Source organism: Trichoderma asperellum, chromosome 6, assembly GCF_020647865.1.
Source record: "Trichoderma asperellum chromosome 6, complete sequence".
NCBI classification, from domain to species: Eukaryota; Fungi; Ascomycota; class Sordariomycetes; order Hypocreales; family Hypocreaceae; genus Trichoderma; species Trichoderma asperellum.
The window spans coordinates 385,974-411,690 of NC_089420.1; the positions used below are offsets into that span (position 1 = coordinate 385,974).

The window sequence follows — 25,717 nt, forward strand, 5'->3', positions numbered from 1 at the left end:
AATGAGGCCAGTATCAAGACTCTATGTGGATATCTTGGAGGCAACGTCAAGAATAGTTTATTTCGATCACATTACAGGTGTCTATTATTGCATAATTCACTCATTGAAGCGCACCTACGTGTCCGATAAAACAGTTTTCTTGTATCATAAGATAACGTCGTGGTCTTATATGTAGCCAGCTGCCGGCACTGCCAGAACAAATTGCCATAGACGCGTCTGCCAGCTGGCCAGCTCGACATCTTATTCTCTTTCATATTTTGTTCTAACTCTTTTTCTTTTTCAAATTTCGTATTGATGTTATCCATTTCAAGCGCGTTTCGCTACCACGGTTCAGGCCATCACCACACACATTTCGTTTTCACCTCACACTCTCGTACAGCATTGCAACCTCAAACGACCCCCATTGCTTTGCTACTTTCTCACGATTACCTTTAGTTGTTAAACACATATATTTCTTTGTTTCTTTATTCTGTCTCCAAACGCGATCTGCTTGAGATCTGAACACGGCTGCAAAGAACTGCAATTTGATCAGCCTTTGAATCCACCCGCTGTCTCTCCTCCTTTCTAGTACCCTGCTTGACTCTATCACATATAAATATTGTGAGTAATCCGTGACTTTCTCTTCAAATGGAACCTACAAAAACTAATCAATCAATCGCTTTGACAAGCTATCGTTTCACTCTCGTGCAACTCTACGACAAAGCAAGAGCCTTTAATCTTTCCTCCTCTACGGCCTTCGCCTGAAAAGAAAGCCACCACCATGTCATACGATGGCAGCGTCGACACGATTTTCAATCCAGCAGGAGATCCTTTGCCTTTAGCATCTGGTCTGTTTACAGAGCCAGGACTAGAGCGAGGCAACAGCGCGCCGTTCGGCAAGTCGGATGGACTCTCAGGGGGAGCAGCTATGCAGCAGGAAGTCAGTTTGGAAGGCGACCGTAAGTTTATCACGCTGGCTTAGTACCTACTCTCTTAATGCCATATAAAAGGCTCACGTTGTTGTAGCAACCCAAGGACCAGCTCGTCGAGCCCGCGTTGCCCATCTGCCACGGCCAGCAGGCACAGAAACAAAAGATGATGATGATCACCTGCCCCTGTTTTCCGGCTTCACTGAGCAAGCCGTTGCCCAAGAACTTTTTACCACCAAGGCTTTCGATTATTGGGACATGAACGATTTTGTAGCACCTAAAGAGCTTCCTCCTAGCATTGGGCAGACACATCATGACGGCATTCAAGAGATACAGTCCAATATGGCCGCTACAACCACAGAGCCATATCTTAGATGGGAGGATCTGAGCTTGGGTGTCCAGTGGATTATCATTCTGCACCTCTGTGAAAAGCTGTCATTTGAGGTTGTTGTTTTCAGCCAGCTCAAGCTTCACAGCTGGAACATTGACAACTTTCTTACCACGTATCTCAACTTCCGCGATGAGTGGAACGCGTTTGAACGAGCTGCCTTCCAAAGATCTGCCGAGCTCAAGACAAGCACTGATATGGAAGGCTCATCGCTTACCGAATGGATACACATACATCGCCCACCACAGCCCATCGACCAAATCTCCGATGAAGATGCGCAAAAGGGCCTTCGCTTCCTCCGTAGACGTGGAGTCAATCACAACATCGATTTTCAAGAATGGGTAGAGCAAAAAGACTTCAAAAACTTTACTAATATTGATATCGATAAACCCATCCTACAAGACCGCATGGATCACCTACTTCTGCGAAGAGCTTTGGCAGCTAATGTGGTGTCTGCTCGCGATATCACACAGGCCATTGGAAAGCTTCAGGCAATGAATAAACGTAACAGCGAACATGACGTTCAGATCCGCGGCCCAATCATCAATGACGCCTTCTTGGGAACGGTTAAAGACATCATGCCCTCTGAGGATGATTTTTGGTGCAATTCTGCAGAGACTTCAAGCAGAGTTCAGGCCTTTATGAACACCATATCAGCAGACTTGCGGATTGACCCGCCAATCCCGACTCCAGTCTCACAAAGGGAAAGGCAGCGTATGAGAAACGATGTTTCTAATGCATTGAGGCGCCTGCTCCCCGATTTGAAACCTCAGTATGTTCCAGGATTACTGACCAAAACTCAATGGGAAGCCGATAATGGATATCCTATGGGACATGTTAGTTCTTGTCGACAGCTCGAGCGCTTTGACTGTTAAGGGGCGTAAAGTTGAGAGAGCTAATGCCAACGCCTTTACAGGTAGCCGACTATGATCTCACTAACTATACGGCTGAGATGCAGTCTCGTGCTGAAGGACAGGCACAGGAGAAGCCTTCCCACGCTCCCATTTCGCTACGAGCCATTGCTAAAGAGCCAAGTTCCTCGGCTTCCGGCGATTTCTCTAGTCAAGCATCTGACATTTCCGCAGGCGAGCTCAATCGTCATCAAACTGAAAGGTATGAAAGTTATTCTTCCCTCTGCGTTAACACGTCAAACTATCACAGCCCCGCTGCATATGCTGCAGCTCTCGCAAGTAAACGGAATGCGTCAAGGCCTCGTATTGGAGCTGCCCGATCACGTTTTATGACAAGCAATGACAAGGGACAACTGATGGTTGGAATGGCGGCAGATCCTTCGTCAGCAGCTGCACAAACCTCTCAGAACCCTGGGTTTACTACGCAGCTTGCTGAAGGAGTTTTTCGCACCCAACTTGATGTGTCCAGACGAGCAATGGAAGTAGAACCCACAAATCTTCCTGGCCTAAGGGCAGTAGGGGACTTTGAGCCCGACAACGTTTCCTTTGCGTTGGAAAGAAGCCAACGAGCGCGACGACCTAGTGCCCGTGCTCGTGAATCTTTACAATATGCTTTGGAAATGGCACAAAGTACTGAAATAACTCCTGAGAAGTCTAGAGCGAAAAAAGTTCAATGCTCGAGATCCGGCAGAAAGCAAGCAGACCAAGACGACGAGGGTGAAAACACCGGCCACAGGCCCGAGTCAATGCGAGAAACTGGAACCGAAGCCCAAACGGCAGCAGCAGAATTAATTGGATTTTGCATCCGAGCGGGAAACGACCTGGTCCACCTGAATAGCTCCATATTAGTAAGTATTTCTCCTTTGTCCAAAGCCATGCGTCTATCCAAAGGCATTAAACGTTGTAATAGCCGTCATGGCCAAGAATAAGGAATGAAGCCCCTTCATCAGAAGTTATTTCAAGACATCAACGAGTTGCTGAAGAGCCAGGCCAATCCGGATCAGAGACCTCGACTACCGTTGGTGCGCAACAGGGGCCAGCTAGAAAGCGACAAAAGGGGAGATCGGATAGAATTTTTGGATTGATCAAAACTCAGGAGCTCAACGCGTGCCCACCGCCCGTTTCTGCAATTCATTGTGCTTAGTCGGCAGATGTTGCTGAATTTGCTGTCGAGGCGGAACAGGCATACTACGCTGTCAGAGCAGATCATATCAACCCCGCTGCTCAAATTCCAAGTCACCTCCAGATGAGTCGTGGCGACATTCAGGCAACTCTCCTTTCGAGGAAGGCTGAGTTTAATCGAGCTGAGGCCATGCTCCAAGGCATCAATGGGCCAACTGCTGGAAGAGCTAAGCTGGCCGGTGTGGCTGATTCGGCGATGTTTGCAATCCATGCTACAAAAGCTTCTTTCGCTCTTGAAGAGGTCGAGGGCAATCTAAATTCTTACCAGGCCCAGCAGACTGGTACTGCCTTTCCAATGCAGCAACAACGCCAGCCATTTTAAAATGATTAACTCTGCTTGATTTTGTTTGAGACGACGGCAAAGCTTAAGCAGCAAAGTTTTCCTTTTTCTCTCCTATCTCGCATATTCTTTCTATTTTGTCTTGATAAATGGCATCGATCACGACCACGTCTCCCTGGATAGATACGTCCGGACATGTGGATAAAGTCGGAAGCAGTGGTTTTCGTTTGTCGGCCAGTGCACAAAACGTGTAAGGTGGAGTTTTCAATTCATCTTGGCACAGTTTGGTTTGGTTCGGTCGCTTTCATGTATGGAAAGGGGATTCTGAGTTGATATTTGCGTGATGGAACCCTGTCACGAGCCACATAGGTAGTTGCTTCTTGGCTATGGTGGAGGAACACGACGGGCACGCGCATATAGTACTGGCTTTATGTTAGAGCTTTTTTTGTAGGAATATTCGAAGCTTTCATTGTTAAGATGTAGCATAAACAAATGAGTTACTGGTCAAATGCCAAGTGATTGCTGCCCCCCTGCGGCCGGTTGCGTGTAACACAATTTCTCCCCAACGGTGAAGCAAATGAATTGAGGCAACACTCCAGGTTACACGGCCGGAAATTAATACGCGGTACAAACAGATTGAAAATGACCATATTTTCATGCTCGCATGGTAGCACCAGTGTGCTGTCGAAGAAAAGATGCTCTTTTTATGCATCCTGTACGCCTTTGTCTGCAGTTTGTGGCAGCTGCAGCACCGCATAGTATTCCGCACGTGCCCTGCCTTGACTACTTTTCTCCCCTGATCTTCTGCTCTTTTTGTTCTTTGTTTTCTTTGTGTTCTCGGCCACATCAAGTGAAAAAGCACTTTCACCGCCCTCTGTGCGCGATCTCCCTTGTTTTTGCCATCTTCATCTCGCCTTTGATGATTTTGTCCAATTTTCTTGTATCTGCACTTCAATCTCCGTTTCGTCTCTTTCTTTCCATCAAAAGACTACAGGTCACAATTTCAGAGCATTGTATCTAACAACAGAATACCCAGTCTTCGAACCCAGATTCTTTCTTCAGTGGCAGTCTAAAACCATCTCGCTATCACAAATACGATGTCAGATACACAAAGTCCCCCGCTGGAAGATGATTTGCAAGCGACTGACGATCAACCCGAACTTGTGGATGCCGGTGAAGATGAAGAACAGAAAAAGGATGTCGATCAAGCGCAGAAAGCACCCATAGCAAAGAAAAGAAGACAGGATATGCAATTTCAGCAATGGTTGGAGAAGAACCAAAAGGAAGTTCTCGCAGCCTCCAGAGAGGATATGGGCAGCCGTTTGGAGCGGTTGGAGAAGATATCAGTCGAAAAACTACTGAAGGGTAGTACAGAGAGAATTATTGCGAGCCCCCGAGAATATCAGATTGACCTGTACGAGCGGGCAAAAAATGAGAATACCATTGTGGTTCTCGACACAGGTATGACGACGCGACGTTCGACCTGCTGATAAGCGCAGTACTCATCGGTTGACGGTTTACAGGCTCTGGGAAAACGTTAATCGCCGCGCTTCTTCTGCGAAGAGTCCTTGAGGTCGAAATAGAGAATCGTGCAAAGGGCTACAAGCCTAAAACCGCCTTCTTCATCGTGGAAAAGGTGGCATTGTGTTTTCAGCAGCATGCTGTTCTGACCAGTAATCTTGAGTTTCCAATTGGCAAAATCTTTGGCGACATGAAAGGCGAAATCGGGGATCCAGAGTTTTGGCGTCAGCAATTTTCAGAAAATATGGCATTTGTGTGCACCGCGCAGACATTACTCAGCATGCTCGGCTCTGGCTTCATCTCCATGAGTCAAATCAACTTGCTTGTATTCGATGAGGCGCATCATACAAAGAAGAACCACGCTTACGCCCGAATTATGGAGGGGTATCCTCGTTGGGAGAACGAGCGTCCTCGTATACTAGGTATGACGGCATCGCCAGTGGACTCGTCAAAAGCAGATGTGCGCATCGCTGCTATGGACTTGGAAGAAATGCTCTGTAGTAAAATTGCCACAATATCGGATGAAGCATTGGGGGGGTTCCGAGATCACCGAGATGAAACGGAGCTTACCGAACGTTACGAGAAACTGGAGGACCCTCAACACTCAAAGACACAGTTGTGGGAGGCGATTTCTCGCTGCATTGGTAGCAATCCACAGTTCAAAGCGCACCTTTGCTTTGCAAAAGACGCATCCTCAGTCTTGGGTACATGGTGCGCTGACCGTTACTGGCAACTCCTCGCAACCAACGATGAAATGGCCAGGATCGAGGCAAAGACTGGGCGCGACACTCTAGAACTTGATGTTTTCGACAGTGATGAGGCCATAGCAGCTGTTAGTCGAACACGAGACGTTATCCGAGATCACCAATTCGGACCAATAGCCAAGGACTGGTCAGACCTGTCATCAAAGGTCAAAACACTCCATGGAGTTCTTGAAAATGCCTTTTGCCAACGGCTATCGAAAAGATGCATTGTATTCGTAGAACAGAGAGCGACTGCTTTCCTGCTGACAGATTTGTTCCAACAGCCAGAAATGAGTATCCCCGGAATGAGAGTAGCCTATATGGTAAGATTCACCACATATTTTGCTCTTTCGCTGCTATTGACTAATTATGTATATTAGATTGGTTCCAACGCCTCTTCAGCAAATGCGGCAAACATGTCACTCAAAGACCAGGTCGTGTCTCTTCAAAAGTTCAAACGCGGCGAAACCAACTGTCTATTTGCCACTTCCGTAGCAGAAGAAGGAATTGACGTGCCAGAGTGTGACGTTATCATTCGATTCGACCTTTGCGTATCAGCCATCCAATATATCCAGTCTAAAGGCAGAGCTCGACAAAGTTCGTTCCTTTACGTTACCATGGTGGAAAGCAACAACATATACCATCACCGAAAGTTCCAACAAGCAAAGTCGGCTGCCTTCGAGCTGCAGCGGTTTTGTCGCGCTCTACCCGAGGATCGTAAAGTTGAAGACTTTGACGTTAGGCCCGAGGTATTGAAGGATTGCGAGTCAATCATTACCACCGCGGCAGGCGGTGGTCTTAAGCTTATTGACAGCTTGGCGTGTTTGGCCAAGTACGCATCGTCTTTATCCAAAGATGGATTACAAAAGTTGGAATACGTTGTCAAACCCGACAAGAAACAATTCATTGCGAGCGTTGTTCTGCCAGATGGATCTCCGATCAAGACTATTCAGGGAGTATCACAAAGAACAAAACAGCTAGCAAGATGTTCAGCCGCCTTTGAAGCCTGCAGGATTTTGATCGAAAGGGGATACATTGACAAACACCTCCAGCCGGCCTTCGCCAAGAAACTGCCTGCAATGCGAAATTCGAGGCTGGCACTCTCAGCAGATAAAAAGTCGGAGTATGAAATGCTAGTTAAACCCAAGTTCTGGTCACTTTGTCTCGGCCCTGAGCCTCCTACCACTCTGTATCAGACTACCATATCTCTCAGCCAGCCAGCAGCTCTTGGGAATCCATCCCGACCTCTGATTCTTCTTTCAAGGAATCCGCTTCCTGATATACCCAGCGCGCCTTTATTTTTTGGTGGCGGTCAAACGTCTATTGTACGCATTTCTCATTCAAAACGTTCCCTTGAAGTAACATCCCGGGAAGTAATAGCACTATCGAGCTTCACACTAAGACTCTTTGCTCATGTTTTTAGCAAAGAATATGAAGCCGAGCCATGTGAGCTTCCATACTTTATCGCGCCTTGTAGTGTTTCCAGGGACCAAAGCAGAGAAGATGAATCAAATATCGACTGGGAGGTTGTGTATCATGTTGAAACAATCGAGCGTCTTGAGTGGAGGAATGCTCCGAAAGAGTTCTTCAAAGACAAACTTGCCATGGACCCATGGGACGGATCACGCAAATATATCCTGAGTGGAATTAATGAAAGGCTAAAGCCGTCTGATCCGACTCCAGATGGTGTTCCGCAACCAAAAAGCGCAGCGTATAAAAAGGTTGAGCAAAACATCAAAGAGTACAGCAACAGTCTTTCCTTGCAATCCAGAAAGCGAAGGGATTGGAGTAACGATCAACCAGTCGTCAATGCCGAACTACTTCCTATAAGACGAAATTTTTTAGACGAATATTTCATCGATGATGAGGGTGACAGAACCTGTTATATTATCCTCGAACCTCTCGTAGTGTCTCCTGTGAGTACCTTTTTGCTAAAATTGTCATTTCTTCAAATTCTAACAGTTCCCAGCTGCCGATTGACATCGTTTTCATGGCATTGGTTTTGCCTGCAGTAATGTACAGAATCGACTCCGTATTGATCGCCTCCGAAATATGTTCGTCGGTTGACCTAGCCATTCTCCCCGGTCTTGCCCTAGAAGCAGTAACAAAGGATAGCTTCAATACCGAAGAGCACGGTGAAGACCAGCTCGATTTTCAGCCCGGAATGGGCAAGAATTACGAACGCTTAGAGTTTCTTGGCGATACGTTCTTAAAGATGGCTACTACTATCTCGGTGTATACACTCTACCCCCATGAAAACGAATTCGAGTATCATGTCAAGCGGATGTTGATGTTGAACAACAGAAACTTGTTTAGTCATGCCGTGAAAAGGAATTGGCCGGGCTACATTCGCACTAGAGCATTTGACCGTCGGACATGGTATCCCAGCGATATCAAGTTGCGGAAGGGCAAGGTAACTAAAGCAAAGGCCAAGCAGCATTGCCTATCACATAAATCAATTGCAGACGTTTGTGAAGCACTCATTGGAGCAGCGTACTTGACAAGCAAGAGCGACGATAACATGGACATGGCGGTAAAGGCAGTCACAACCATGGTCAACTCCGAAGACCACACCATGACTGAGTTCAGAGACTACTTTGCAAAGTATAAGACCCCAGAGTGGCACAGCTATGAGCCAACTGCGGCGCAGCGCAACATGGTGGAATGCATTGCTGAGATCACAGGCTATCGCTTCAAGCGCCCACCTCTCCTGCGCAGTGCCTTTAAACACTCGTCGTACGTGTACGAGGAAAAAATTAAGCGCGACTACCAACAACTTGAGTTTTTGGGAGATGCATTAATAGACATGGTCGTGGTTGACTTTTTGTATACCCGATTCCCCGAAGCAGATCCAAAATGGCTAACAGAACACAAGATGGCCATGGTGTCGAATCAGTTCTTGGGCTTTCTTTGCGTTAAGCTCGGCCTTAGCAAGCATCTAATGGTTGCTACATCTCCCCTCCACAGCAGAATCAGGGAGTATACAGCCGAAGCCAAGGAAGCTGAGGAAAGGGCCAGGGCCCGAAAGAAGTCACAAGACAATGACGCTGCAGCTACCTCGGATAAAGACCCTTCAGCTGAGGCCCCAAGTGTGACACAGGATTTCTGGGTTGAAATCCAACAGCCGCCAAAAGCTCTGGCAGACGTTGTTGAAGCCCTTGTGGGTGCCATGTTTGTCGACTCGGGATACTCCTTCTCCGTAGTGCGAGACTTCTTTGCGAAATTCATACAGCCCTATTTCGAGGACATGGCGTTACTCTCGTCATTTGCTTCCAATCACCCAGTCACCGTCTTGATACACGCCCTGCAGGACGATTTCCGCTGCACCCAGTGGAAGCTTCACATGGCCAGCGTGCCACCCTCCAAAGACGATGCCGGCGTCGCCATCTTGGCCGAAAGCGAACTTCTCTGCGCACTAATGATACACGGCAATGTGATTGCCCATGCCACGTCGACAAAGAGCGGCGTGGCTGCCAAGCTGGCGGTTGCAAAGCTAGCGCTGAAGACGCTGGCATCTATCCAAGACGCGAGCCATTTTAGGACGGAGATGGGGTGTGATTGTGGCGGTGGTAGTACTGCGGCCGCTTTGAACTAGACTATAGTCTATATTATTATTCAGGGGAAGAGGGGAGCAATTGATGGGTACCACGAATACGAAGCTGAGTGCTCAGATAGCACAATTTACACCTTGTTGTGTTATGGTGCTTATCCTTCAATCCGTACTACGTCTTTTTTTTTCTGCGATAAAGGAACGAGCATTGGACACTTTTCTTTTTCTCTTCTTCCCTGTTTCTCTTTTCGCGTCGATGCTGAAGAACCCACTCTCGATCCGCTCTCCACTCTCTTGCATATCCCCCTCCATCACAATCCTACGAAAGAATAAGGCGAGGCTTTTTGACAACTTGATTGGCTCGGAGGAGATTGAGGGTGTGTGCTTTTGGGACCAGGGGATGGGGGGGACACCTGACGAGATCTATTGAACGGGTCGATGGGCTAGTTTGCGAGCTAATGCCAGGTGATGATGGTTGCAGAAGAATCTAGGGGAGTTTTTCCATTCAGCTCCTCAGGGCTGAAACATGTTCCTAGCTCTTCATGGAATGTAGTATTGTCTTCTTTTTTTCTTCTTCTTTTTTCCCCGTCGGTCGATCGAAATTACTACGAGTCTCTTCGAGACCCCTTCCTTGCAAAGCAGAATTGCGGCGGGTCTCGTAGATAACGCAATAGTGCCCTCTCAAATTTTAGTTGCCTGCCTTAACTAGAATGGCTAGAATTTCTCTAATGACCATCCATTTGTTTTCTCACGTCTCCTCGTGGCAGTTGAAAAATGGTGCCACGTAGGCGCGCGCTCGTGTTTTAGTTTAATGAAGATTCTAATTATATGGCTTTGATCCTAGCCGATGGCTAATATTTCATAGATGCTTATGAATACAATAGAACAAAAGGGAATATTAAGAAGAAGAAGAAATGCTACCTAAAAAATCTTTGCTCTCGTCATATGCAACTCTGCTGCTAGCTGCAGCGTAAATGTGTTTCCCAAAATCCATCCACGTCAAGTCAACGCCTTGCTAGAAAAACAAAAGAAAATTTCCATGTAAATGGCGGACCTCCATAAAAACAATAACAATAATAATTGCAGTCCAAAATAAATTCCCCTGCCTCGTTTAAGGACTATCCTTCTAATTTTCGTCATTTCGTTGCGGTAGCAGTGTTAACTTCGCCGCGTTCCCCGCTAGAAGACTTGCTTCTCCGTCCCGCAGGCGAAGCATCAAGCCGCTGTCTCCTCTTGACATCCTTGCGAAGTTTGGCAATTGCTTTCATGTCTGCCGGTGGCCCTTTCGTGCTTTGAGAGCCAGAGGCAGCAGATGTTCTACCCCTTACAAGAGCAGAGAGCAGCTGTAGTGCTCGATCTTCGGGTACCTCATCCGAGTCTACAGAAGTTTCTATATCTGAGTCGGAATCGTAGTCGTAACCGAGAGCCAGTAGTCGTTCGCGCTGAGTAAACGGCCTTGGGGAGGTTTGGCGCGGCTCGGGGGAAGTCACAGCCAGTCCTATGACAGACGACTCATCATCACCCATTTCAGATACATCTGTTGGAGTGACAGGTATTTCTGGCCATTTGGGTATAGAAAGGTTCTCCGGACCGTTAAATAGCCCTGGAAGACTCTTGCCGTCATCGCCAAAGCCCTGGGCCCTGAATAAGAGTGCTTCGCCATCCCGACGAGTTTGCCGTTGCTCATTGCAAAAAGAGTCGGCGTCTGAGTCGGATGCGTTAGTAGCGTCATAACTACTTATGCTGAGGCCTCCATATCGATGGCTTGGCGATAGTGGGCTAAAAGGAGGCTGCTGCTCTTCCGATGGCGTAGCGGGGGAGATAAAAATAGATTCACCACCAGAATCTTCCTCTGCGCCAGTTCGATCTGGAGCAATGTAGCTATCACCACCTCGAGATCGAAGGTTGCGAGAAGAGCCGCCCAGAAACTTGATTTCATTAAATAAAGAATTATGAGGTATGTCAATGGAGGTATCCGCTGTGCGAATGCTGCGGCCGCCAGTCAGTTGCTGACCGGAGTAGTCGGATGGGGCGTACGATGAAATGGACCCCCGTCTTCCGAATGTCCGGATAGAAGGCTGCCTGTCAGCATCATCTATTTGAAGATTACCAGTGCTGCCAAAAGAAAACGAAGGCGCATATTCCGAGGCTGATGAGCTTGCGCTTTCCCAAGCTGATGAGGCCGGATGTAGATGGTCTCCTGCGTGTCTGTTGAATCGGCTCCAGTCATTGTCCACTCTATGGCGGAAACTGTGCAGCTGGTTTGGAGAAGTGGGCGTTTTGCAACGCTGTTGGTACATTCGTCTAGATCGGTCGAAATGCGGAGGCAAAAGAGAGTTGTTGAGATTTTCCCGTGCTGAGCGAACTGATCCCGGCAAGGCACCAGAAGGAAATTTACCGCTCGGTAAACTATATTGCCTAGGCTTGTAGCGAGGAACACCAGGAGGAGAAGCGGAGCGAAGGTCATCATATAGTGTGTTACTCTCGTCGCGCATATAACTACCATCTGCTGTCCTTGGAGCCTGCTGTGGCGTAGATGCTCGGCTACCAGTTACAGATATTTGGCCATAGGACATCTTTGATTGAGGGCGATAGTCATGAAAATCATTACCATCGAAACTCATGACTTTATCAAAGCTTTCTGTGGCAGGGCTAACTCTCCCCCTAGACCCAGGGCGACTCCTAATAGATGTGTGTCGGGAAGATGGACGGCCGTTGAATCCAGGTGCAGAAATAGAATTGTCTCTAGGATATTCAAGCGCTGATTGCCCCCTGAAGGCGTACCTGGAAGAGCTAGCGGTCGATACACTACCATGCGGGCGATATGGAAGCGTCGAGCCAGAAAGAGAGGAATATACGGCACGAGTTCTTGGGCTCGGCAAGCTCTCGACCATATTTCTGTCGGCAACATCTTCGCCATAATCACGAGTACCAGATGCTTGGATTCTTGATTTGAAATTGGAAGGTTTTATCTCTCCCTGAGCATCTAGAATATCGACAAAAGCTGATGAGCGTCGGCGAGGACGAGGGAAATTCAGAGACATTGGGGTGAGCTGCTCGACATCATTGCGGCTCCTGGGCCGTTCGCGGTCGCTAAATTTCGGAACAGCGTCTAGCTTTAGGCCACTTATAGAGTCTTTCGGATTACGTCCGACGGCCTTGAGTTGAAAGGGTTTTGTGCTGCTGGAGTCTTTTGGGTTTGTCCCGGGACGTACTTCGCTAATACCCACAAGTCTTGGCTTAAGTAGTCGTTGCGATGGATCCGGCGTTCTCGTTCCGCTTTCACGACTGGCAATGACTCCTATAAAGACGATTAGATGTCTGACTAACGGCTTGCTATCTTGCCAACAGCAAGGTAGAAGAGTAAAGCAGATAGATGAGTGACAAACCTCGGACTTGCGCAGAAGTAGTCTGGTTCTTCTGCCCAGACAACGTATCAACAGGGGGTCGTTTGTTCAAAAAATCGAGTAGACCCATGGCGGCGACACTCTGGTTTTAGCCAGCTAAGCCATACGGCAAGGAAATGGACGGGAGCTATTCAGCTCAGAAATTTCTCTCTCTACTTTAGTAGCAGCTCAAAGTAGGGGCGGGACAGGCCACAACTACTGCTCTCTCAAATGGTTAGATCGAAGTTAAAAAGCCAATGCTCCGTTGCGGCAGGTAAACAAATGTTGAGCGCTAAGAATCGCAATGCAGGTATTATTAGTAGATACAAAAGAAGGAACAGAAGAAATGCAGTGAGGATATTACGAGAAAGGGAAAGAAAAGACGAGATTTGGAGAAGAATGAGAAAAGAGGCAAGCCAGCCGAGAGATATCTGGGGGAAGAGACTAACAAGTAGGCCCGTAGACTGGTATAAAAGATTTGCTTAGGCTCTCGCACACCCCACTGGTGTATGTGGGAGGGGGTGCGCAACCAGGTAGAGCAGAGTCGTACAGAGTCATAGTCCCAGCAGCTGGTGGTTTGGGAATAAGCCACACGGGTATGGAATGGGCGCTCTGACCCGCTCGAATATCCGCCTTGCGTGTGGCCGGTCATCCACGAAGCCCGGCGACTGATTGCTCTTTGCTTCGGTGAGATTCGCTGGTGCTTGTGCTTGTGATAATGTTTTGTGTCAGAGAAGAGTACTGCCGGACTAATACTCGTACGCCGCAGTTGCAGGCTGGATGCTGAAGCTAGAAATTGGATATTGCTTCTACATGAGTACGGTTAGAAATTCTAGCTTTGGAACGCAGTGAAACGTGAAAGTGCGGGTTGGACACGGCACCTGTGTATACAAGTATGGTACCGAGCTTTGACTCTTGAGAGATGCCACACCATGGCCGCCACCATGAAGAAAAACCATTTGAGTAACCAGCACAACCACCACCCAACTAGGCTGGTGCGAATGATCCACAGATGGCCGTCGCCGATAAGCCGGCAGCTGGCTAGTGAGCCGCAAGGGAACTGAACCGTGAGCGCTCAAGCCAAGGGCCAAAGCTAGGCGCTGCTAGCAATGGTCGCGACGGTGGTGGTGGCATCATCAGGTAAAGACAGTCAGTCACGATGGCGAGAGTCGAAGAGCTTAACCGCGATCGGCAAGGTGAGCAGCAAATCCGGGCCGAGAGGACGTGAGCGACGAGCTGAGAGATCCCAGGCAAAAGTGATGGATGATAACGACAGGGGTGGGCTGTAGGATGCAGTATGTGGCGTTTGGTGAGATGGAGCCGGGTTAGGTGAAGAGAAGAAGTTCGAAGAGGGAAAATCTTGGCCAGACAAGGATCGGGTCAGTACCAAGGAGATGGGCAATGACACAATGGCAGCCTGAGAGCACTGTAAGCGCTGTGGGTGCCTTTCTAGGGCCTGGCTTTAGCGGTGCTAGTGCCTTGCAGCCCCCGTAGCCCCATAATCTCAGCTGCCATCGCGCCTGGAACCAGCGATCTAGACAAGCACCAAAACATCCCCTGTCAAAGGACCACCCCTCCCCCCTTGTCCCGTAATCTTGGGTACGAGATTGACGCTTGAGATTGAGATCCAACCGGGCTGCACGATCTGTTTGTGGCCAATGCAGCGTCTGTCGGACGGGAAGAGGTATCCAAGTAAAGATAATGTCCTCTTTTTTTTTTTTTTTTTTTTTTCCCTTCTTCTTTGGCCATTAGCTACGCACCTATAGCTAAGTACCTAACAATACTTCCACTTCGCGTAGAGTGGCACCTCTCCATGCAAGTGTGCGGCAGACTCAAATGGCCTGCAGCTCAGCTTCAACTCTCACTAGATTCGATTCTGCGGCCGGGCTACAGTATTCCATAGAGATGAACCGCAATGGAGAAGATTTCAACTAGCCCGACACACGTAGAATTGATGACTTGGGTGTCGACGATGCCAAGTGCCTCCAGCTGTCAAACCGCCCCATGGATCTGCTATAACCCTAAAGACGCCGCCTATGAAGCGCCAGAATCCGGGGCACTTTAGCATTCAACGGCGCTGAGAGTCATTGAGCGGGGGCACGTCGATCTCAACTGTACCTGAGCTAACTCTAGACTTGCGGTAGACCCAGCTCCCGCAAAAGAAACCCGTCGGTTGATCAGCTCAACTGTAATATCATCCTAGAGCAGACTTCTAGGGCCCCCCTATGCGGCGTTTCCTGTATCAGCTGTCAACTTCTACGCAAACAACTTGCGTCCCGACCCGACGGCGTACAGAGGTGTGCTCCTGTCTCTATTCACAAAGTGTATCTAAATTTGGTGATGCAGCCATCGTCGTCGCCGTTTGCTCATTGGCCGATCCGTGGCGGCATAAATCCGACAAACACCAGCCTTCGTCTATCCAATTACGATGCAAGTAATCACAAGAAAATCGGCTCCGCACATCTACCCGTCTGACGTGACAAGCAACCCTTGCAAATGAGAGATTGGCTTGGACTGCCACGAGTAATGTTGTCTCTGTTTGCTAGCCGTGGCCATGGACGGCGAACAGAAGCGGCCACTGCGTCCTCCCGGCGGTTTAAAAGACTCTACTTGCGAGACTAGTCAGATCCTCGCTGTATGCAGTGGTTCTCGTGTACAGCCAGAGCCAAAGACAATGGCCGTGCTTGAGAATCCATCACTGCTATACGTCGTTGGACGCACAGATTGACGTTAACCGTGGAACGCTCCCGGCGTCGTTAAAGTTTACGGCGAGCTAACAAAATAAAGACAGGGAAGCACAAGCATGAAGCCATTGCTGGCCTCGACTATACTAAATCCCCACAAGGATCATCTGTCGGTTGTTATACCCATGCAAGCTGAGTGGTTGTGTACAACTGCTACTTTTACCATACTAACGCTACTATACTAGGTAGTATGAAATACTAAGTACGACTGCTGCTATCCGTCCCTGTGCCTCTGGTTAAATCGTGGCAGCCATCCCCGAAACATGAGGCTTTCTTTGGCGTCGAACCTCGGTTCGTCATATGTGCGGAGTCATCAGCTGTAGCTTGTACGGCCTGACAACATGACTCGTCATCCAGTGCCATGCGGCATAAGATTCGCAGCAAACAGCAGGAAGAATGGAAATATGAGTAGCTTCAAACATACGCGCCTGATACCATGCGGCTACTCTGTAACTGCGTAGGACCCTCCGCACAGACAGCGGAAGTGCGAGGGTTAGCTGGCAGATGAGCCTATTTCCTCAATCCCTGTGAACGGAGCTGTCACATCTCGCTAAATTTGCACCAACTTTTGTCAATCGATGCAAGCATTTTATTGGACTGTCCGTCACCCAGATCCACGTCACGATCGCCATTACATCCCGAGCAAGCGTCAGTACCATGACCTGAGCAATATAAGCCAGCAGTGGACCGGTCCATCAAACTAAATAGTATTCTTTACTTTTCTTTATACCCTGGCTACTAGTACGGAGGATATACGCATCATGTGACTGAAAGCGTGGAGTAGAAGGAACAACCGCCTTACCAAGATGATTTTGTCACTGCGAAATTAGCGGGCGGCAAGATCCAGAAGCGTCTTGAGTTATTGCTTACTCCTTTACGCCAGGACCATTATTTTGTCTCGATGATTTGTTCGGTGCGTCAACAGAAGTCATTATTACTTCATACCGTGTACAAGCATCTCAGGGCTGTCTTTGAAATCTTCAATAACAATGAACAATGCCTGGGCAGAAACTTGGCTAACTGAACAAGCAAGGGGGCAGTCTCCAGCATTCTTCTAGAACCCAGGGATGCCCTCCCTTGAACAACATTTGTCATTCATTCATAATCTGGGGTACGACAACAATGACTCTTGCTATTGGATATGAATACGCTTATGTTGTACCAAATTTAACGCATCACATCCCCGTCACCGATATGGGGAGTCGTTCACAATGTGAGAGGGCAAGGTTGTGATCGACCAGCCAAATTTACCACTTTCCTTCAGGTGTCACATGCTAGAGGCGTGGGTATGGACTTTGGCTTTATTCGATAGGCTAAACTGCATTCGCCCATCTCAAGAAGACACTTGTCTCACACCGATGGCTAGAATTCGACGGCGTCCCAGCTTCTCAATAACAGCCTGACGGTGAGGCTTTCCTTCTTGAGGGCTAAGCCATGTGCCACCCCCAGAAACTTGTACCATGTTTTATGGACCACACCGCCGGATCCTACGCCGCTCTTGTGTTCCTTGTAAGGCAGTCAAGATTGCTTCTGCTTCCAAACCACTGTCTAGGGAAGCGCCATTTTGTCACTCTTCTTTTCTATCATTTGCGTACTCATTGGGATTCGCTATTTGGTATCGTATTCAGATGGCACAAATTAGACACCGAATCCATATTGAACTTCGGTGCCCGTGACTTCGTATCAAACGTGATGCAGTGAAGCATCGCGGCATGCCAGGGACAAAGTCGCTTATGGCAGCTACAAGAGAAGGCTGCACCAGCGCTAATCTTTGCCAATGGGCTTTCTAGGCGTAACGGCGATTTTGTTTCATTTCTGCTCGTTTGTACTAATTTAAGATTGGCGATCAGGCTAAATGAGATGTTGAAGTTGCCGCTGCCGCTGCCGGTGATGAGCTGCGATCTACTCCGTAATATGCAATCCTTGGCAGCGGCTAATCGGGTCTATATTTTTGCGGCTCAGATGCAGGGCACGCAATTAACCGCTTCTGGTTCCCGCGTTCAATCAGCCCTCTGCGCGTCACGTTGAGACGCTGGAGTCAGACTTGGTCTGTTTTGTTTGGCTGTTTTGAACTGCTAATTAATCAGCATCATGTTATCGGCTGCCGTGCTGCTGAGCGGCCTGGCCGGCGTGGCGATCGCCCAGTTCCCGCCAAAGCCAGAGGGCGTCACGGTGCTTAGATCCAAGTTCCACGAGAATGTCACCATTTCATTCAAGGAGGTCTGTCGTCCGCCGTCACTTTTCCCTTCATAAATTCGTTTGATGTGATTTTGATGCTGACGGGCCGAGATGAGATTAGCCCGGGATTTGCGAGACGACTCCCGGCGTCAAATCGTATGCTGGCCACGTCCATCTTCCTCCAGGGCTGCTTGAAGACGCAGACGGCGAGCCCCAACACTATCCGGTCAATACGTAAGCTGCACTAGGTTCATAAGAGGAATTCATTTATTGCGTTATCTGACATGAGGCTTTAGATTCTTCTGGTTTTTTGAAGCCCGCAAGAACCCTTCCACGGCTCCTCTGGCCATTTGGCTCAATGGAGGACCCGGCTCCTCGTCCATGTACGGCCTCCTCATGGAAAATGGCCCCTGCTTTGTGAATGACGATTCCAAGTCGACTATGCTCAATCCCTGGAGCTGGAATAATGAGGTCAACATGCTGTACATCGACGAGCCCACCCAGGTTGGCTTCTCCTATGACATCCCCACCAACTGCACGGCCAACCTCTCGGGAGATGGCCTCAGCATCAAACCTGCAGATTTCTCGCAAGGTATACCAAATCTGAACTTGACTTCCATGGTTGGCACGTTTAGCAGCCAGAAGCAGTCCCACACGACCAACAGCACTGCTCAAGCCGCCCACGCCTTGTGGCACTTTGCGCAGACCTGGTTTTCCGAGTTCCCTCACTACAAGCCCAGCGACGAACGCATCAGCATCTGGGCAGAAAGTTACGGCGGCCACTACGGCCCAGGGTTCATGCGGTTTTTCCAACAACAGAACGAGAGGATTGCCAATGGCACGATTGCCGACGAACACGCTCATTTCCTTCACTTGGACACCCTTGGCATTGTCAATGGTTGGCTGGACTCTCTTATTCAAGAGGAGTCATACATTGACTTTCCATACAACAATGTAAGTATATAGTATGAAACAAACACAGTATAAAAGCATAGCACTGACGACGTTGTCCACACCTACTTAGACTTATGGTATCCAAGTCTTCAACCAGTCCATATACGAGGAGTTGAAGCACAACTTCACCAAGCCCAACGGCTGCAGGGATCAGATACAGAGGTGCCAGCAGAGCTTCGGTTTCTTTGACGTATCCACCGTTAATGCTCAGAGAGTCAACTTTGCCAACCCCTGTGGCGATGTGAAGGACTGGTGTTATTCGCCAGCTGCAAAGGTGTACTTTGACCTAGACCGCAGTTGGCTCGACATTGGCCATAGGTTCAATGATCCCTACCCGCCGAACCATATGTTTGGCTTTCTGACAGAAGAGAGCGTTCTCGGTGCCATTGGATCGCCAGTCAATTTCAGTGTCATCTCTACTGCTGTGAGCAGCAGCTTTAGCAGTTCCTACGACGAGTTCCACGGGGGATTCCTCGAAGCCGTGGGCTATCTCCTCGACCATGGCATCAAGGTCCACATGATGTATGGCGATCGTGACTACGCATGTAACTGGATCGGTGGCGAAAAGGCTTCTCTGGCGGTGCCTTATTCGCACAGCGAGGACTTTGCGCGCGCCGGCTACGCACCATTTTTGACGGAGAAGGGCGTGTCTGGCTTGACCCGCCAGTATGGTAACTATAGCTTCTCCAGAGTTTTTCAGGCGGGTCACATGGTCCCGGCGTACCAGCCGGAAGCTGCCTACGAGATCTTCATGCGCGCTACGTTCAATCGGGATATCCCAACGGGGCTACAGCCAGTCGAGGACGACTTGTCAACTGATGGGCCGAGCGACACTTGGCACGTCATGAACGAGCCGCCAGAAGTGCCGACGCCGAGGTGCTACATTTTGGCTCCTCAGAGTTGCTTGCCAAAGATATGGAAGAAAGTGGTGGATGGCACAGCTCAGATTAGGAACTGGATTGTAAGCGAAGACAGTCTGGAAGAAGAATTTTCAGATGAGTTGTAGACGCATTGATCGGGGATCATATGTAGTACTTACTGCCATTTACTAATAATATCATACATCTTACCATACACAATATTGAATACTACTGCTGCTGCTACAGGAAGCCAATTTGCTGGATCGCGATACACACGAAGACCCGGCAACAAAGACTGTGGGTGGAGCAAATCACAAAAACGAAAGAAAAAAAAAGCACAGGCTGAAAATCCTCGATCGAACTTGTTGCGGATACTCAATACTAGTTCCATTCTGCCAGGGCTATAATCCGATTGGTAATTGACGAGCCAACAAAAGTTTCAGGTCCGCAAAAAGCAAAGAGTGTGAAAAGGGGATGGCGTCTGGGCAACGCACAAGGGACAGGGAGGCTCTCGGTCGAGGCAAGGGATGTAATGGTTAAAGCCGACGAGATCAGACCACGCTTCAGCCAGATGATCGGTGAGTAATACAGATTTTGGTCAACTATGGAGAGGAGCGGAAAAGGTCGGTATAAATTCCAGCCCTGGGGATTATGCCAGGCACAAAACATTATATTGTCTAAATTAATGTGTTATCAAAAAGCGTGCATACTGAAGTGAAGCCGTATATTAGTCTTTTCATCTGCCTTCCCTCCCTCGCCATTATCCTCATTCATCATTGATCCAAAAGCCGAACACAGAATTCGTTATTGACAGTACAGTACGAGAGCTCAATGTACAAGGCCTATTCACGGTACTATATGAGAGATGGATTGACCCGATTTTCACCGGGTCTTGTGACAAGAGGTTTAGTTGTTGGCGCCGACGGGGTCGGTGCAGAGGAGAGCCTGGCCAGCCTGGAGGAATATACGTTTAGTAAAATTGAATTTGGAACGGGGTGTGGTGAGTGTGCGACTTACAACAGGTACGACACAGCACTTGGGTTGGCGTCCAATCTTGTCGCAGATGCCGGCAAAAGTCTTGCACTTGCTTGGGCCAGACGGAGCTGTTTTCCTACTGTTAGCGAAACAGAAACGGCTTTGATCCGGAAGAAGCGATCTTTGACTTACGGGAGACGCAGTCGAGATCAGCAACGCCAAGAACATCGATCTGGCAGCACTGGGGGTTGCTGTAGAGCAGGCCAGGGGGGCAGAAGTTGGCGGCCAGGCGAGGAGCGATGCCGTTGCCGTTGGTGTCCACGGAGGGAGCGGCGAAGGCAGTGGCGAGGAAGAGAGTGGCGACGGTGAAGAACTGCATTTTGGCTTCGTTTGAGGATGATGTGAAGAAGATTTGTAAAAAAGAGTGACTGTTTTAATGAGAGTGATGAATGAGTGGGCTGGAGAATTATGCCTGGCTTTATAGGGATGGAAGTGAAGGATGAGAGTGAGAGGGGAGAGAGGAAGGAATCCGATCCCTATTTATCTCCCTCGATGTTGGCATTCTAGGAATCAGATGATCCGCGATCTCTCTCCTCTGGCACGGTTGGTGATACTACTCTGGAGCAGAGATTATTCGGACTCGATTCTGTCTCCCTGCATAAAAGGGCAGCACCAACACCACCACCACCACCACCACCACCACGAAGCCAATACTAGTAGTAATAATAGCTCCGGCTTACCCGCCTCCTTACATCCGACCGGTGAAGGAGCTATTGGATGTTTTTGTTTTTTATTTTATTTCATTTAATCCCCCTTGCACTTTGTGCTACACAAAAAGGAAATTGGATGAAATATACTTGGAAGAAAAAAAGGTACAGTCTTGGATTCATCTCGTGTTGCTCTTTTTTTTTTTTCCTGGGGGGGAGTTACCACTACGTACTCCGGACGGTGTAAGACGTTGTATCTTGGCCCCGGCAGTTGCGGATGGGAATTATGGGCTGATTTTACGATTTTATTCATCGTCTTCTTCTGCCGGGTTAATAAATTCGGTGACGGAGATGAAATCGAGGTTGTAATTCGACGCCACTAACATCCAACCGCTACGGACGAACTACTATACTACAGCCAACACTCTTTTTTTGTGTTTTGTCTTGTTTTGTTTTGTTTCGTCCCCGGTTTCTTCCCTTACTTTTCGAGAAAGAAAAACAAGGAACAAGGAACAGCGGTATCCATCAATAGGGGGAGGCGAAAAAAGTCGTATTCACATGTGGGCAGGCAGGCAATGGGAGAGGATGTTGCGGGGGGCGGATGGATGCGAGGGAGTCTGAAAAGAGGGTCTTTGGTTGGCTGCAGGGCAGGTTGGTGCTGTGAATTCGGTGATTGGAGAGTTTGTCGGATGATTGTGATTGTCAGAGCGCCAGTATGCAGGGCGGTTATTATTATTATTATTACTGTCTTGGTTTTGTGTTTATTTTATGAAGGCTAGTGGGGGTTGTCGGGTGCGGGCTGGGCAGCAGGACAGAGTAGAAGCTGACATGATCCATTGCCTATGGTTGTGAATTGAGCCCATGTTTTCATTTTCAGAATGCATGGGCTATAAGTGGTGCACAATTGTTTGAGTAGAGGATGTAGATCCGCAGCAGTAAGCGCAATGTCAATAACAAACTGCTGCTGCGGGCAGATTATATGCATAAATACAATATGGCCTGGAATAGGAACAGCGACGGAGATGCGGCCCGAGCAAGACAAAATTACCATTCTGTCAGTTGTGTCTCTGTCTTGCTGTATGTACAACCAACCCAAGCTCCTGGATCTCGGATGATGACTCTGTCTTTGCATTCATTCTTATTCTGATGCTCGTTCTTGACCCTTATCCTTATCCAATGTGCCGATTTTCACCTTTCCTTGTCCAAGTCTGCCCTCAACCATGTCTTTGCAATGGCTTCTTGTCCTCTCCCTCTGCTCCAACGCAACACGTCACAGAGTCCAGACCTCGAGGTTGCATCTTCAGCCGCACAAGTCTGATATGATACGCAGCCCCTGTGTCTCCACCCAATCCAGAAACAGGCTTAGCACGACGCAGGTCCAGCGTGTGTCTCTCCCTCGCCTTGTCTTGTTCTAGCGGGTTGCCAACAGTGCCATGTTTAATTGGATACGTTAAAATCCGCGATTAGCTAGCTGTCAATGCCGGGATAGAGCGATTTCCGGGGGAGAGGCGATGAGCTGATTCGCAGAGTTTGGAAACCTGATTTTCCCTTGTTGCGGCATGCTTTGTATACCCGCGGTAGGACGGTCCAATTACCGGTGCATGGGCAATTGCCGGTGCGGACAAAAGGCATCCATCCGTGACATGGCGCAAGGCACGATGCAGGGGTAAATTACGGGTGCTATTAATACATACATATCAAGAGGTATCTTGTTGCTGCAAGCATCTGCTGTACTTTTATCTACTCGTTTTTTGCACGGCAATTAGCCTACATGGAATGTACAGAGTAGTAGTATGCAGTTTTATTTTGGTTTGTACTCCCTACATGGACTTATTTGTTTCCCTTTATATTGCCCGTCCCGTGGCGTATTTGACCGGCTTCAGCCTCGATGCAAGGGACATGTACACGATGGCAGGCACTACGACAGTTGGTAATACCCAGTGCCTATACTCGAACCCCGTAGTGGGTATTATGGAACTCGGCATCTCTGTTTTCATACTCGCTCGTATTTGACTTGTGCTTGTTGGTTGCCTAAAATGCATGCCTGTACATACATTAGTGGTCGGCGGGATTGATCACTGGCCATCTTATTTACTTTTGTACATGCATTCTAATAATTGGCTGCGAGCGATGGGCTCGTCCCATTTTAATCAGGCAATGGCAGGAAAATGTTGGGTCAATCCCTGTGTAAATAGATTCTATTCTATCATTCAATACGCTGGCTAGCCATTTGTATATCCACCTGGCGCTGTCACTATTGCTCCAGGTTAGCAGACAGCCATCTACACATGCTTTGTAGTAGTGCTTGGATGAATAATTAGCAGTGTAGTAGCATCTATTTACTATTTCTATATGTGAAAAAAATGAACTGAGGATGTTTATATAAGTGTAAATAAAGATCACTGCGGCAGAGTAAAGCTTATGAGATGTGACAGCTGCAGACCTATAAATGCATCTACATGAATGAGTAGTAATTTGCAGAATGACTTGAAGTGGGGATTGTCTATCGTACTGGACTTGAGGTTGGTGTGACAAGGATGTGAGATGTGTGATGATTAATAAAAATTATGCATTGTTTGCGAAAGAGCAGTAGCAGACTAATTAACAATTTAAATCAGCATCTTCAAACGATGCAAGAATTAATAGATTGCATCAACGGTTGTTCTCTTGAATGTTCAGGTCCTAGGGTAAGGATACCGAGTTGGCTCTGATCCAAAACTGGCTATTACTAATATAGTTGCAATTTGTACTACACCTAACATGCAAAAGGCAAGGTGCCAGAGTGGTTAATGGGTATGACTCGAAATCATATGGCTTCGGCCGCACAGGTTCGAATCCTGTTCTTGTCGCATACTTTTTTTTGCTTTTCCTTCACAATATACCGTGTAATAGCCGTTATTTCTTTTTTGATGTTTCTTGTAAATCATCATATTATAGTTGATGTCATTGATTACTTTTTTTTGTACTCAAACTTCAAATGTTGTCTCAGATTCTCCCTTTGTAGCAAAATAGCAAAAACCAACAGCCCAACGCCCAAACGCTTGGCAGCCCAGAACCCATGCCGTCTATTGTTACACGAAAGAAAGCGGCCCATCCTTTTCAAGACACCACATAGACTAAATAATACGCAAAAGAACCAACCGCCGCAAAACAAACAAGCATCGTCGTCTCCCCTCTAGCTGTCCTTCTTCCACCCGCTCCACCGCTCAAACTCCTCGGTGTCCAGGTCAAACAGGTCCAGCATCCGCCCCACGCTCTGGTTCACCAAGTCGTCCACCGACGCCGGCCGGATGTAATACGCAGGCACCGGCGGGAAGACGATGGCACCGGCGCGCGTCACGTCCAGCATGTTGCGCAGGTGAATCTCGCTTAGCGGCGTCTCGCGCGCCACCAGCACCAGGCGGCGGCGCTCCTTGAGCATCACGTCGGCGGCGCGCGAGATGAGGTCGTCGCACAGGCCCGTCGAGATGCTGGCCAGCGTCTTCATGCTGCAGGGCACGACGATCATGCCGTCGACGCGGAACGAGCCGCTGGAGATGGCGGCGGCCATGTCGTTGATGTTGTAGACGTGGTCGGCCAGCGCGCGCACGTTGGACGGGTGGTAGTCGGTCTCGTACTTGAGCGTCTGCTCGGCCCACTTGGAGATGACGAGGTGCGTCTCGACGTTGAGGCGGCGCAGGGCGATGAGCAGCTTGATGCCGAGCACGGTGCCGGTGGCGCCCGTCATGGCGACGATGAGGCGCTTGCGGCGAGGCTGGGGGCGAGGATGAGGAGCGCTGCCGTTGGAGACGCTGTTGGAGACGATGCTGTTGGAGGAGGAGGAGCCGTTGGAGAGGCCGATGGAGGCGGAGACGGCGAGGTCTTCTTCGCCGGCGAGAGAGGGCGACATGATGATTTGCGAGAGGCTGCTGAGCGGATGTTGTGATATGAGGTAGTCGGCAGGGTATGGAGTATGGAGTATGGAGTATGGAGTCGTATTACAGCGTCGTATCGTTGTTCAATGGTGGGCTGGAGAGACGATGGAGAGTTTGCAGCGCTTATGGAGTAGAGCAGAGGAAGAGGAGGAAGAGGCAACAGCGCGTGACCACGGCTCCAGAAGTGCCAATTGTATTGGGAAAACAAAAACGAATCCTCCAAAAACACATGCGGCATCCTCGAGCTATAAGTACGAAAAAAACCAATAACCAACATCCAGCACCGCAACTTGCTCGCGACTAATCCACAATTTCCACACACCACACAAATCAAGTCATCTCGCCAACTTGGCACGGATAAACAAAAACCATCATCACGCACACAAAACCGCAGCAGAGATTATCGACAGCGTGACCTCATTTCAACCAACTGACCGAAGATTCCATCTCCAAGCAGCCGAACCGAGGGAAAGGAACGAAGCAACCAAAGATTGATGCAAGAACCGCTTCGGTTTC

The 25,717-nt window shown here is 48.7% G+C and overlaps 6 protein-coding genes and 1 non-coding gene across 7 annotated transcripts; 4 read left to right on the forward strand and 3 right to left on the reverse strand.

The window, feature by feature from the left end:
- Positions 1-760: 760 nt before the first annotated feature.
- TrAFT101_009589 (uncharacterized protein) lies at positions 761-3,711 on the forward strand (the record flags this gene model as incomplete). The annotated part of the gene is made up of 5 exons (XM_066128706.1): positions 761-938; positions 1,006-2,132; positions 2,213-3,055; positions 3,118-3,229; positions 3,359-3,711. The coding sequence occupies 5 exons, from the start codon at positions 761-763 to the stop codon at positions 3,709-3,711; spliced, it is 2,613 nt and encodes an 870-aa protein (XP_065984826.1).
- A 1,055-nt stretch (positions 3,712-4,766) lies between these two features.
- On the forward strand, positions 4,767-9,528 carry TrAFT101_009590 (uncharacterized protein; the record flags this gene model as incomplete). The annotated part of the gene is made up of 5 exons (XM_066128707.1): positions 4,767-5,130; positions 5,193-6,256; positions 6,314-7,056; positions 7,357-7,849; positions 7,903-9,528. 5 exons carry the CDS (start codon positions 4,767-4,769, stop codon positions 9,526-9,528), a joined length of 4,290 nt encoding a protein of 1,429 aa, XP_065984827.1.
- A 787-nt stretch (positions 9,529-10,315) lies between these two features.
- Positions 10,316-14,193, reverse strand: TrAFT101_009591 (uncharacterized protein). The gene is made up of 4 exons (XM_024900040.2): positions 13,751-14,193; positions 13,319-13,678; positions 12,873-13,161; positions 10,316-12,784 (listed from the first exon to the last, which is right to left on the reverse strand). Exons 3-4 carry the CDS (start codon positions 12,958-12,960, stop codon positions 10,620-10,622), a joined length of 2,253 nt encoding a protein of 750 aa, XP_024761471.2. The 5' UTR covers positions 12,961-13,161; positions 13,319-13,678; positions 13,751-14,193; the 3' UTR covers positions 10,316-10,619.
- Positions 14,194-17,625: 3,432 nt separating this feature from the next.
- Positions 17,626-20,267, forward strand: TrAFT101_009592 (uncharacterized protein). Its single transcript, XM_024902512.2, has 4 exons — positions 17,626-17,833; positions 17,913-18,025; positions 18,088-18,745; positions 18,816-20,267. The coding sequence occupies exons 1-4, from the start codon at positions 17,705-17,707 to the stop codon at positions 19,749-19,751; spliced, it is 1,836 nt and encodes a 611-aa protein (XP_024761469.1). The 5' UTR covers positions 17,626-17,704; the 3' UTR covers positions 19,752-20,267.
- Positions 20,268-20,511: 244 nt separating this feature from the next.
- On the reverse strand, positions 20,512-20,959 carry TrAFT101_009593 (uncharacterized protein; the record flags this gene model as incomplete). Its single annotated transcript, XM_024908098.2, has 3 exons — positions 20,512-20,559; positions 20,623-20,708; positions 20,773-20,959. The coding sequence occupies 3 exons, from the start codon at positions 20,957-20,959 to the stop codon at positions 20,512-20,514; spliced, it is 321 nt and encodes a 106-aa protein (XP_024761468.1).
- A 3,096-nt stretch (positions 20,960-24,055) lies between these two features.
- Positions 24,056-24,136, forward strand: TrAFT101_009594. Its single transcript has one exon. It is a non-coding gene; the product is annotated as a tRNA-Ser (tRNA).
- A 326-nt stretch (positions 24,137-24,462) lies between these two features.
- PAD1 (phenylacrylic acid decarboxylase) lies at positions 24,463-25,176 on the reverse strand (the record flags this gene model as incomplete). The annotated part of the gene is made up of 1 exon (XM_024909796.2): positions 24,463-25,176. One exon carries the CDS (start codon positions 25,174-25,176, stop codon positions 24,463-24,465), a length of 714 nt encoding a protein of 237 aa, XP_024761467.2.
- Positions 25,177-25,717: the final 541 nt, after the last annotated feature.

Excerpts from the sequence above, each read along its gene's own strand:
- TrAFT101_009591 (XM_024900040.2), bottom strand. The coding sequence starts at position 12,960 with ATGGGTCTACTCGATTTTTTGAACAAACGACCCCCTGTTGATACGTTG. Across the intron at positions 12,785-12,872 it reads TACTTCTGCGCAAGTCCGAG|GAGTCATTGCCAGTCGTGAA; the intron begins GTTTGTCACTCA and ends TCGTCTTTATAG.
- TrAFT101_009592 (XM_024902512.2), top strand. The coding sequence starts at position 17,705 with ATGTTATCGGCTGCCGTGCTGCTGAGCGGCCTGGCCGGCGTGGCGATC. Across the intron at positions 18,026-18,087 it reads CAACACTATCCGGTCAATAC|ATTCTTCTGGTTTTTTGAAG; the intron begins GTAAGCTGCACT and ends ATGAGGCTTTAG. Across the intron at positions 18,746-18,815 it reads TTGACTTTCCATACAACAAT|ACTTATGGTATCCAAGTCTT; the intron begins GTAAGTATATAG and ends ACACCTACTTAG.